Raw genomic sequence first — 11,694 nt, 5'->3', positions numbered from 1 at the left:
AGATCTGGCCACAGGCCCTTGTTAGCTGTGTGACCCTGAGCAAGTCACTTCCCCTGGTTTGTCTCAGTTTCCTCCTCTGAAAAATGAGCTGGAGAAGGAAACGGCTCCAGTAAAGTAAACCCCAAATGGCATGATTCTGAACTCGGCTCCTCTGACTCCAGAACTAAGGCTCTTGCCACCGCCCAAATCTATGACCCTAGAACCCTCTTTCATTAGATGTAAAAGGGCTAAGTAGCCTCTATAAATGGAAAATGGACCATTTTCCCCATCCAAACCCAAGCTCAACCTGAGTGGTATCTCTTCCCCTCCTCTCTCCCCATAGGCAGGGGCCAGCTGTCTGGAAAAATCAGGAGGCACTGAAGTCCTGACATGGCAGAGAATGAGTGAATGAATACAGCCACTGCCTGGGGCAGGGCCTCATTGTCTGGGTGTGCAGAGGCCCAAGTCCCAGAAGCATCTCCTTTCAGCTGCCTGAATGAGAGAAGCCTGTGGAAGGCCCAGAACAATGGGGCCCTGGACCCTGATCTGACAGCTTTCCAGAATGCCTCGTGTCAGAGGCAATAGGACCAGAGTGGGTGGAGGCAAAGGGACAGAAAACAAAGAAACAAGACCCCCTCCAACTAACTGTTGCCTCATCCAGGCTGGGGGATGAGAGAAGGGAGCAGCAGCACTCAGCAGGCTCCAGTGCCAACATGCCCTTCCCAAGGAGAAGGTCCTCATTTCTGGGGTCCCACCCCTCCTCCAGTCTTGAGAGTCCGGGGACCTCAGGCTGCCGGGTCAGTGTTGTAGGGAATAACATGGGCGGCCTCCCCAGACCCCCAGGAGTGTACGTGGGGGCAGTGCCAACCGGAGGAGTGAGCAGCCTGGGCACCCGAGTGTCCCGCCGGGCCTTGGGCATCAGCAGTGTCTTTCTGCAGGGTCTGAGGAGTTCTTCCACAGCTCTGGCTCTGAGCCCAGGACTGGAGAAGAACCGAGGCATCTTCTTTGAGTCACTAAATGGCTGCATGGTGGAATACATTGAGAAGGTCCGTGCCTTGGAGAAGGTGAACCGGGAGCTGGAGGAGCATCTGCGGGTCTACCTGGAGAAGAAAGCTTCCAGCATCAGCAACTGGGGAGCCCTGCGGGAGACCTGGGAGAACATCTACCATCAGGTGAGTGGTTGTAGCTGCCAAAGTCATTCCCCGCAGCCCCAGGGCCAGCAGGTTTGGGAGGGGAGCACACCCCGCACCCCACCAGCAACTCGGGCCTTGGATGACTTACCTAGCAGCCCAGACATCGATACTGGAATGAAGGGAAAGCTGGAGCCAAGCCTTATGGGGAAAAAAACACATCTATATATGTGATGTGTGTGTATACATATGAACTAATATACTTGTACACTTAAAAATGATAATTTCATACTCCACTCTCCCAACCTTATTAATCTACATTTATTGGAAGCAGCCTGGCATAGCCGGCAGAGAGCTGGCTTCAGAATCAAGGAGGCTTGCGTTCAGATACAGCCTCTGACACCTTCTGACCCCAGACAGGCCATCTAATCTCTGATAAATTGCAGAGCGAGAGCTGACTACACTGGTAGAGGGATTTTTCTTCTTGGAAATTCTTTATATGAATAAAAGCACAGATATGGTCTCCATTTCCCCCCTAAAAAAACAAATTAATTTTGTTTGTGAAAATTTTGTTGTGAAAATTTGTTGTAAAAAAATTGATTCCCATAAAGTACATGGCCATAATCTCTTGTGTCCTCCACACCCTCACTGTTATCATCATCACATTTTAACAGCAGCCTGAGTGGTCTTTTTCCCTCTCATCTCTCCTCTCCTCAACCTATTCTCTACCTAGCTCCCCAATTAATCTTCCTAAGGCACAAGTCCGAACACATTATTCCCTTGCTCAAAACAGTTCCTTGCTCAAAAATTCCCAGATGCTGAGAATACAAAGAAACAAACAAAAGAGAAAAACTCCTTCTAGGAGTTGATGTTGGGAGTGGGAGGATGTGGAAAGGACAGAGTTTTTGTTCACACAGCATCATTCTGGGGGAAAAATAACTGGGCCTGTTGGGGAATGATGTCAAAAAAAAAAGTTAATTCCATAAACATAAGACAGCATCATCTTTTAGGTCAACAAGCATATCGAAACTTGCCTTATTTCTTCTAGGATGACCAATCTACCAAAGTTCACTCAGTCAACATTTGTTTTGGTCTCTATACCAGTAAGCAGCCAGCTTGCTTTTTTTCAGAATTGATTATTGTTTTAATCATGTATAGACACAACCTTATGATGGGCTTATCAGCCAGCAAGTAATTATCAGATTTATAGATCCAGCCCTAATCTTCTTGAATTTCAATAATCGTGGATCAATTGCCTATTGAATATCTCCTCCTGGATGCCCCATAGTTGTCTCTAATTAAATACTTCCCCAAAGGAATTCATTATCTTTGCTCCTGAACCCATCCTTCCTCCAGATTCCCCATTCCTATATTTTTTTAGTTAACAACACCACGATCCTCCACGCACTCAAAATTTGTAACCATTGAGGCAGCCTCCAGTCCTTCCTCTCCACCATATTCAATTCTTTGCTTACTAGTTAGTGCTTCTACTTCCACATCTCTCTTGTGTCTGCTGCCTTCTCCCTGCTTATTGGGTTACTATCCCAATTGGGTCTTTGCCACCTTTTGCCTAGAGGATTTCAATGTCCGCCCCCACTTCCTTCCCCCCCATTCTTATCCATCCTCTATGCCAGAGGTGGCAGACTCAGCCTACAACAACAAAGCTCTCCAGTAGGACCAAAACCAGATAAAAGTGAAATTGGGAATTGTGTAACAAAATAAAGGAAAATACAATTCAATATTGATAATGTTAATTTGTGGTTTTCTAAATCAATATGCCAGTTTCAGAAATCCATTTCTATTTGAGTTTGACAGTAATGTTCTCTATAACTATCAAAACAGTCTCCCTTTGCATGGCTCCCTATTATCTGTAGGATAGAATACAAAATCCTTAGCCTGATCCCCAAGTCTGGAGCCAGCTTACCTTTCCAGACTCACTTGACATTAATGCCTCTCCTGTTCTTCATTTCCAACTAAACTGGACTCGGATGTAAGCTGTTCATTTATCTCATTCTGCCTCCCATCTCCAGGCACTTGCAGGTCCCAGCATATACCCCCTCCACATCTTTGCCCCTTGAAATGCTTTTCTTTCCTCAACAATCACTCAGTCAACAAACATTTATTAAAAGCTTGCTAAGAAAAAGAAAATACGTCAAGTGCTAAGGATACAAAGACAAAAACATAATCCCTGCTTTCAGGGAGTTTACATTCAAGTATGTGACCAGATATTATTGCCTCTTTGATGAAGCTTTCCCTGATTCCTCTCCCAGGGGAAAATGAGCTTTCTCTCCTCCAGGCTTCTTAAAACGTCTTGCCTGGGTCTCTCCTTTGCCTTTATCAGAGTCTATCTAATGTCACACACTGATTTCTGTTCATATCATATTTCCCCTTTATTATATTGCTGGATGAGAGAAATGGCATTTCTCATCCTTGTAGCTCCAGAACCTAACAAGGTGCTTTGAACATAGTGAGGTTTGAGGTGTGGAAAGGAATAAGAATGGAATGAGATGGGATGGGATGGAGGAGGGGGAAGGGAATGGACTAGGATGGAATGGGAAGAGGTGGAGTGGGATGGATGGAATGGGATAAAATATAAGGGGGGAAGGGAGGATGCAATTGATTGGAGTTTGGGGGAAGGAAGAAACAGATAAAGAAGGATTACCTTTAGTCTTGTAATATAATGAATTCAAAGTCGAAGTCAGTCTCACCTTTAGCAGTGTCCTTTGGTGTCTGTTACCTAGAAACAGGGCCAACGACTGGGGAAGCTAAAGAGACAGTTGAATATATAGAGATAAAGGCTTTCCGTGTTTGTTTATTTTTAACTGAAACACGGTTCTGTCCATTGGTATGTTCGAGGAGCTCAGAAGACATCATAGACATTTTCTGACCCATCCTCAACCTCCTAATAAAAGATCTTAAGAATGAATCATTCCTTCCATTATTCTTTCTTTTCTTCCTTCTTCTCTTCCTTCTCTCCTCCTTTCTTTCTTACCTTCCTTCTTTTTCTTTTTTCCAAAGGAAAAATGAGATATTTGCAAAGGAGTTAGTAAATTTCCAAGTGCTATATAAATGTTAGCTATCATTATTCCTTCTGCCCTTTCTTCTTTGTTTCTCTTTTTGGCAAAAGACTAATCTTCCTAATTCTATATTTCTTGGATTAATATTAAATTCAACAAATTCAACTCAGCATTTATAAAATGTCTACTAGTAAGGTATGCTCTTAGGTCTTAGAGACACAAAAATAGAATCCTAAGTGCAATGCTTGTCCTCAGAGGGGATTAATATCCTCTGGGGGGTGAGAGGAGGAGACACAAGGTGAACACAGCTAAGTGTGATATACTGACTGGGGGAATCGTTGGTGCCAAATGTCAACTCTAATTTGTAGGACAGGTACTCTATATCTCTTTGACCAAAGGGAAAGGTGAGCCAGAAGTAGAGAAATAGCAGTGAAACGGTAGACCCAATTATAACACTTGCCATAGCCAACCCACAGTGCATTTAGGTCTGAATCACAAATCTTAGAGGGGCGCCCCAGCTAGTAAGTGCCAGAGGCAAGATTGGCACCCAGTTCATCCCAATGACACATCTGGCACTCTCTGCCACCAGTAGCCCAGCCTGTGCCCAAGTAACGGAAAGCTGAATGCTGCTTTCTTCTCTAGCTCTTTGGCACAGGCAACACCTACCAAGTTACTGCTGTGATTTCACTCACCTGTTTTTCCTTGGTGTCGTAATACACACATTTAATAAGGATGAACTTAGCAAGACTCACTTAACTAGATCTGTCATTTCCCGGCTTTCTGCCAGTTTTTAATCCATATAGCAGTGTTCCAGTCCAAGTCAATTAGGAGGAAATTTGCAAGTTAAATTTCATTATCTATTGTAAGTGACTTTCAGAAAAATTTACCATCTTGTATCTTGGCTTTCTAAAAGTCATGGGACCTACCAAGAAGGGCCGGGGCTTTCTGGCTTCTTGGTTCAGGAGTAAACTCAGAGGGGATGAATTTGCCTTCATGGCCAAGTTTTGTTCCCTAAGCCTTTGTCCTCTTATTTCATTCCCAGATGATATCAAGCTGACTGGACAGGCACATCCAGGCTTCTTAGTCAGATGAACCTCTCCTGCTCGTGGCCCAATTTAGTAGCTATGTGACCCTAGGCAAGTCACTTAATCTCTGTCTTAATCCCCTGAAGAAGAAAATGGCAAGAAACTTCAATATCTTTGCCAGGAAAACCCCATGCCCACAGGGTCGTAAAGAATAGGACATAACTAAAATGAATGAACAAGAGCCAAGGTACTCAGTACATGTTTTTCCCCTTTCCTTCCCCCCTCCTTTCAGTTTCCTCATCAGGAAAATGATGATTCACACACTTTTCTTTTAACATCAAAGAAAATTACATTTCAACATGGGCTCCATAGAACATTCATTGATTTCAGTCTGGAAGAAACCTCAGAGCTCATTTGTCCAATACCCTTGTTTTACTGATGATGAGGAAAAAGAAAGAAAGAGGCAGGGAGAAAAAGAAGGAAGAAAAGAAGGAAGGAGGGAAGAAAGAAAAGAAGGAAGCAAGGAAGAAAGGAAGGAAGGAAGGAAGAAAAGGAAGAAGGAAGGAAGGAAAGGAAAGGGAAGGAAGGAAGGAAGGAAGGAAGGAAGGACAAAGGGAAGGAAGGAAGGAAGGACAAAGGGAAGGAAGGAAGGAAGGAAGGAAGGACAAGGAAGGAAGGAAGGAAGGAAGGAAGGAAGAGGGAAGGAAGGAAGGAAGGAAGGAAGGAAGAAGAGGAAGGGAAAAAGGAAGAAGGAAGGAAGGAAGAAAGAGGAAGGAAGAAAGGAGGGAAGAAAAGAAGGAAGGAAAGGAAAGAAGGAAGGAAGGAAGGAGGAGGAAGAAAAAGAAGGAAGGAAGGAAGGAAGGAAGGAAGGAAGGAAGGAAGAAAGAAGGAAGGAAGGAAGGACAAAGGGAAGGAAGGAAGGACAAAGGAAAGGAAGGAAGGAAGGAAGGACAAAGGAAGGAAGGAAGGACAAAGGAAGGAAGGAAGGAAGAAAAGAAGGAAGGAAGGAAGGAAGGAAAGAAGGAAGGAAGGAAGGACAAAGGGGAAGGAAGGAAGGAAGGAGGACAAAGGGAAGGAAGGAAGGACAAGGAAGGAAGGAAGGAGGAAAGAGGAAGGAAGGAAGGAAGGAAGGAAGGAAGGAAGGAAAGAGGAAGGAAGGAAGGAAGAGGAAGGAAGGAAGGAAGAGAAAGGAAGGAGGAAGAAAGAAAAGAGAAGGAAGCAAGGAAGAAAGGAAGGAAGGAAGGAAGAAAGAAGGAAGGAAGGAAGGAAGGAAAGAAGGAAGGAAGGAAGGAAGGAAGGAAGGAAGAAGGAAGGAAGAAGGAAAAGGAAGGACAAGGAAGGAAGAAGGAAGGAAGGAAGGAAGGAAGGAAGGAAGGAAGGAAGGAAGGAAGGAAGGAAGAAGGAAGGAAGGACAAAGGGAAGGAAGGAAGGACAAAGGAAAGGAAGGAAGGAAGGAAGGAAGGAAGGAAAGGCAGGAAGGAAGGAAAGAGGGAAGGAAGGAAGGAAGAAGGAAGGAAGGAAGGAAGAGAAGAGGAGGAAGAAAGAAAAGAAGGGAGAAGCAAGGAAAGAAAGGAAGGAAGGAAGGAAAGGAAAGAAGGAAGAAGGAAGAAAGGAAAAGAAGGAAGGAAGAAGGAAGGAAGAAAGGAAGGAAGGAGGAAGGAAGGAAGGAAGGACAAGGGGAGGAAGGGACAAGGGAAGGAAGGAAGGAAGGAAGGAAGGGAAGGAAGGAAGGAAGAAAGGGAAGGAAGAAGGACAAGGGAAGGAAGGAAGGACAAAGGAAGGAAGGAAGGAAGGAAGGGAAGGAAGGAAGGACAAAGGGAAGGAAGGAAGGAAGGACAAAGGGAAGGAAGGGAAGGAAGGAAGGACAAAGGGAAGGAAGGAAGGAAGGAAGGACAAAGGGAAGGAAGGAAGGACAAAGGGAAGGAAGGAAGGAGGGAAAGAAGGAAGGAAGGAAGGAAGGAAGGAAGGAAGGAAGGAAGGCAGGAAGGAAGGAAAGAGGGAAGGAAGGAAGGAAGAAGGAAGGAAGGAAGGAAGAAAAGAAGGAAGGAGGGAAGAAAGAAAAGAAGGAAGCAAGGAAGAAAGGAAGGAAGGAAGGAAGAAAAGAAGGAAGGAAGGAAGGAAGGAAAGAAGGAAGGAAGGAAGGAAGGAAGGAAGGAAGGAAGGAAGGACAAAGGGAAGGAAGGAAGGACAAAGGGAAGGAAGGAAGGAAGGAAGGAAGGAAGGAAGGAAGGAAGGAAGGAAGGAAGAAAGGAAGGAAGGAAGGACAAAGGGAAGGAAGGAAGGACAAAGGAAAGGAAGGAAGGAAGGAAGGAAGGAAGGAAGGACAAAGGGAAGGAAGGAAGGAAGGACAAAGGGAAGGAAGGAAGGAAGGAAGGAAGGACAAAGGGAAGGAAAGGAAGGAAGGAAGGACAAAGGGAAGGAAGGAAGGAGGGAAAGAAGGAAGGAAGGAAGGAAGGAAGGAAGGAAGGAAGGAAGGAAGGAAGGAAGGAAGGAAGGAAGGAAGGAAGAGGAAGGAAGGAAGGAAGAAAAGGAGAAAGGAAGGAGGAAGAAAGAAGGAGCAAGGAAGAAAGGAAGGAAGGAAGGAAGAAAAGGAGGAGAAGGAAGGAAGGAAGGAAGGAAAGAAGGAAGAAGGAAGGAAGGAAGGAAGGAAGGAAGGAAGGAAGAAGAAGGAAGGAAGGAAGGAAGGACAAAGGAAGGAAGGAAGGAAGGAAGGAAGGACAAAGGGAAGGAAGGAAGGAAAGAAGGAAGGAAGGAAGGAAGGAAGGAAGGAAGGAAGGAAGGAAGGACAAAGGGAAGGAAGGAAGGAAGGACAAAGGGAAGGAAGGAAGGAAGGACAAGGAAGGAAGGAAGGAAGGACAAAGGGAAGGAAGGAAGGAAGGAAGGACAAAGGGAAAGAAGGAAGAAAGGAAGGAAGGAAGGAAGGAAAGAGGGAAGGAAGGAAGAAGGAAGGAAGGAAGGAAGAAAAGAAGGAAGGAGGGAAGAAAAGAAAAGGAAGGAAGGAAGAAAGGGAAGAAGGAAGGAAGAAAAGAAGGAAGGAAGGAAGGAAGGAAGAAGGAAGGAAGGACAAAGGGAAGGAAGGAAGGAAGGAAGGAAGGAAGGAAGGAAGGACAAAGGGAAGCAAGGAAGGAAGGACAAAGGGAAGAAGGAAGGAAGGAAGGAAGGAAGGAAGGAAGGAAGAAAAAGGAAGGAAGGAAGGAAGGACAAAGAGGAAGGAAGGAAGGAAGGAAGGAAGGAAGGAAGGACAAAGGGAAGGAAGGAAGGAAGGACAAAGGGAAGGGAAGGAAAGGAAGGGAAGGAGGAAGGAAGGAAGGAAGGAAGAGGGGAAGGAAGGAAGGAAGGAAGGAAGGAAGAAAAGAAGGAAGGAAGAAAAGGAGGAAGAAAAGAAGGAAGGAAGGAATGAAGGAAGGAAGGAAGGAAGGAGGGAAGGAAGGAAGGAAGGAAGGAAGGAAGGAAAGAAGGAAGGAAGGAAGGACAAAGGAAGGAAGGAAGGACAAAGGGAAGGAAGGAAGGACAAAGGAAAGGAAGGAAGGAAGGAAGGAAGGAAGGACAAAGGGAAGGAAGGAAGGAAGGACAAGGAAGGAAGGAAGGAAGGAGGGAAAGAAGGAAGGAAGGAAGGAAAGAGGGGAGGAAGGAAGGAAGGAAGGAAGGAAGGAAGGAAGGAAGGAAGAAAGAAGGAAGGAAGGGAAGGGAAGGAAGGGAAGGGAAGGAAGGAAGGAAGGAAGGAGGACAAGGAAGGGAAGGAAGAGGAAGGAAGGAAGGGAAGGAAGGAAGAGGAAGGAAGGAAGGAAGGAAGGAAGGAAGGAAGAGGAAGGAAGGAAGGAAGGAAGAAAGAGGGAAGGAAGGAAGAAAGGAAGGAAGGAAGGAAGAAAGAAGGAAGGAAGAAAAGGAGGAAGAAAAGAAGGAAGGAAGGAATGAAGGAAGGAAGGAAGGAGGGAAGGAAGAAAAAAAGAAGGAAGGAAGGAAGGAAGGAAGGAAGGAAAGAAGGAAGGAAGGAAGGACAAAGGGAAGGAAGGAAGGACAAAGGAAAGGAAGGAAGGAAGGAAGGACAAAGGAAGGAAGAAGGAAGGACAAAGGGAAGGAAGGAAGGAAGAAAAGAAGGAAGGAAGGAAGGAAGGACAGAAGGAAGGAAGGGAGGAAGGACAAAGGAAGGAAGGAAGGAAGGAAGGACAAAGGGAAGGAAGGAAGGAAGGACAAAGGAAGGAAGGAAGGAAGGAAGGACAAAGGGAAGGAAGGAAGGACAAGGGAAGAAGGAAGGAGGGGAAAGAAAGGAAGGAAGGAAGGAAGGAAGGAAGGAAGGAAGGAAGGAAGGAAAGAGGGAAGGAAGGAAGGAAGAAGGAAGGAAGGAAGGAAGAAAAGAAGGAAGGAGGGAAGAAAGAAAAGAAGGAAGCAAGGAAGAAAGGAAGGAAGGAAGGAAGAAAAGAAGGAAGGAAGGAAGGAAGGAAAAGAAGGAAGGAAGAAGGAAGAAGGAAGGAAGGAAGGAAGGAAGGAAGGACAAAGGGAAGGAAGGAAGGACAAAGGAAGGAAGGAAGGAAGGAAGGAAGGAAGGAAGGAAGGAAGGAAGGAAGGAAAGGAAGGAAGGACAAAGGAAAGGAAGGAAGGAAGGAAGGAAGGAAGGACAAAGGGAAGGAGGAAGGAAGGACAAAGGGAAGGAAGGAAGGAAGGACAAGGGAGGAAGGAAGGAAGGAAGGACAAAGGGAAGGAAGGAAGGACAAAGGGAAGGAAGGAAGGAAGGAGGGAAAGAAGGAAGAAGGAAGGAAGGAAGGAAGGAAGGAAGGAAGGAAGGAAGGAAGGAAGGAAGGAAAGAGGGAAGGAAGGAAGGAAGAAGGAAGGAAGGAAGGAAGAAAAGAAGGAAGGAGGGAAGAAAGAAGGAAGCAAGGAAGAAAGGAAGGAAGGAAGGAAGAAAGAAGGGAAGAAGGAAGAAGGAAGGAAGGAAGGAAGGACAAGGAAGGAAGAAGGAAGGACAAAAGGGGAAGGAAGGAAGGAAGGAAGGACAAGGGAGAACAAAAGGCGGGACAAGGGAAGAAGGAAGAAGGAAGGAAGAGGAAGGAAGGAAGAGGAAGGAAGGAAGAAGGAAGGACAAAGGGAAGGAAGGAAGGAAGAGTTAAAGGGAAGGAAGGAGGAGGGAAAAGAAGGAAGGAAGGAAGGAAGGAAGGAAGGAAGGAAGGGAAGGAAGGAAGGAAGAAGGAAGAAGGAAGGAAGGAAGAAAAGAAGGAAGGAGGGAAGAAAGAAAAGAAGGAAGCAAGGAAAGAAAGGAAGAAAGGAAGGAAGAAAAAGAAGGAAGGAAGGAAAGGAAGGAAAGAAGGAAGGAAGGAAGGAAGGAAGGAAGGAAGGAAGGAAGGACAAAGGGAAGGAAGGAAGGAAGGAAGGAAGGAAGGAAGGAAGGAAGGAAGGGGAAGGAAGGAAGGAAGGAAGGAAGGAAGGAAGGAAGGAAGGAAGGAAGAAAAGAGGAAGGAAGGGAAGAAAGGAAGGAAGGAAGGAAGAAAAGAAGGAAGGAAGAAAGGGAGGAAGAAAGAAGGAAGGAAGGAAGGAAGGAAGGAAGGGAGGAGGAAGGAAGAAAAGAAGGAAGGAAGGAAGGAAGGAAGGAAGGAAAGAAGGAAGGAAGAAGGAAGGACAAGGGAAGGAAGAGGGAAGGACAAGGGAAAGGAAGGAAGGAAGGAAGGAAGGACAAGGGAAAGAAGGAAGAAAGGAAGGAAGGAAGGAAGGAAGGAGGACAGAAGGAAGGAAGAAGGAAGGACAAAGGGAAGGAAGGAAGGACAAAGGGAAGGAAGGAAGGAAGGAAGGACAAAGGGAAGGAAGGAAGGAAGGAAGGACAAAGGGAAGGAAGGAAGGACAAAGGGAAGGAAGGAAGGAGGGAAAGAAGGAAGGAAGGAAGGAAGGAAGGAAGGAAGGAAGGAAGAAGAGGAAGGAAGGAAGGAAGAAGGAAGGAAGCATCTGGACCGGGGAGGAGGAGGAGGAGGAAGGAGGAAGAGGAAGGAAGGGGACAGGGAGGAAGGACAGGGAAGGAGGAGGAGGAAGGAAGGAAGGGAAGGGACAAGAGGAAGGAAGGACAAGGAGGAGGGAAGGAGGGAGGAGGAAGGAAGGAAGGGACAGGGAAGGGAAGGGAAGGAGGAAGAAGGAAGGAAGAGGAGGAGGAAGGAAGGGAGGGAAGGAAGGAAGGAAGGGAAGGAAGGAAGGAAGAAGGGAAGGGAAGGAAGGAAGAAAGAAGGAAGGAAGGAAGAAAGAAAGAAGGAAGCAAGGAAGAAGGAAGGAAGGAAGGAAGAAAAGAAGGAAGGAAGGAAGGAAGGAAAGAAGGAAGGAAGGAAGGAAGGAGGAAGGAAGGAAGGAAGGACAAAGGAAGGAAGGAGGAAGGAAGGAAGGAAGGAAGGAAGGAAGGAAGGAAAGAGGGAAGGAAGGAAGGAAGGAAGAAGGAAGGAAGGAAGGAAGAAAGAGGGAAGGAAGGAAGAAAGGAAGGAAGGAAGGAAGAAAAGAAGGGAAGGAAGAAAGGAGGAAGAAAAAGAAGGAAGGAAGGAATGAAGGAAGGAAGGGAAGGAGGAGGAAGAAAAA

General features: G+C 46.1%; 1 protein-coding gene across 1 annotated transcript in view; it reads left to right on the top strand.

The window, feature by feature from the left end:
• Positions 1 to 603: 603 nt before the first annotated feature.
• The window catches only part of BFSP2 (beaded filament structural protein 2), a 61,612-nt gene continuing 50,521 nt past the window's right edge, over positions 604 to 11,694 (top strand). Inside the window, exon 1 of the mRNA XM_031940106.1 lies at positions 604 to 1,151. Within this exon, the coding sequence (XP_031795966.1) occupies positions 693 to 1,151 (459 nt within the window). The 5' untranslated portion in view covers positions 604 to 692. The remainder of the gene's footprint in view (positions 1,152 to 11,694) is intronic.

Source organism: Sarcophilus harrisii, chromosome 5 (genome assembly GCF_902635505.1).
Source record: "Sarcophilus harrisii chromosome 5, mSarHar1.11, whole genome shotgun sequence".
NCBI classification, from domain to species: Eukaryota; Metazoa; Chordata; class Mammalia; order Dasyuromorphia; family Dasyuridae; genus Sarcophilus; species Sarcophilus harrisii.
Note: the sequence above shows the minus strand (reverse complement) of the source record. Positions and strands in the feature narration are given on the sequence as shown.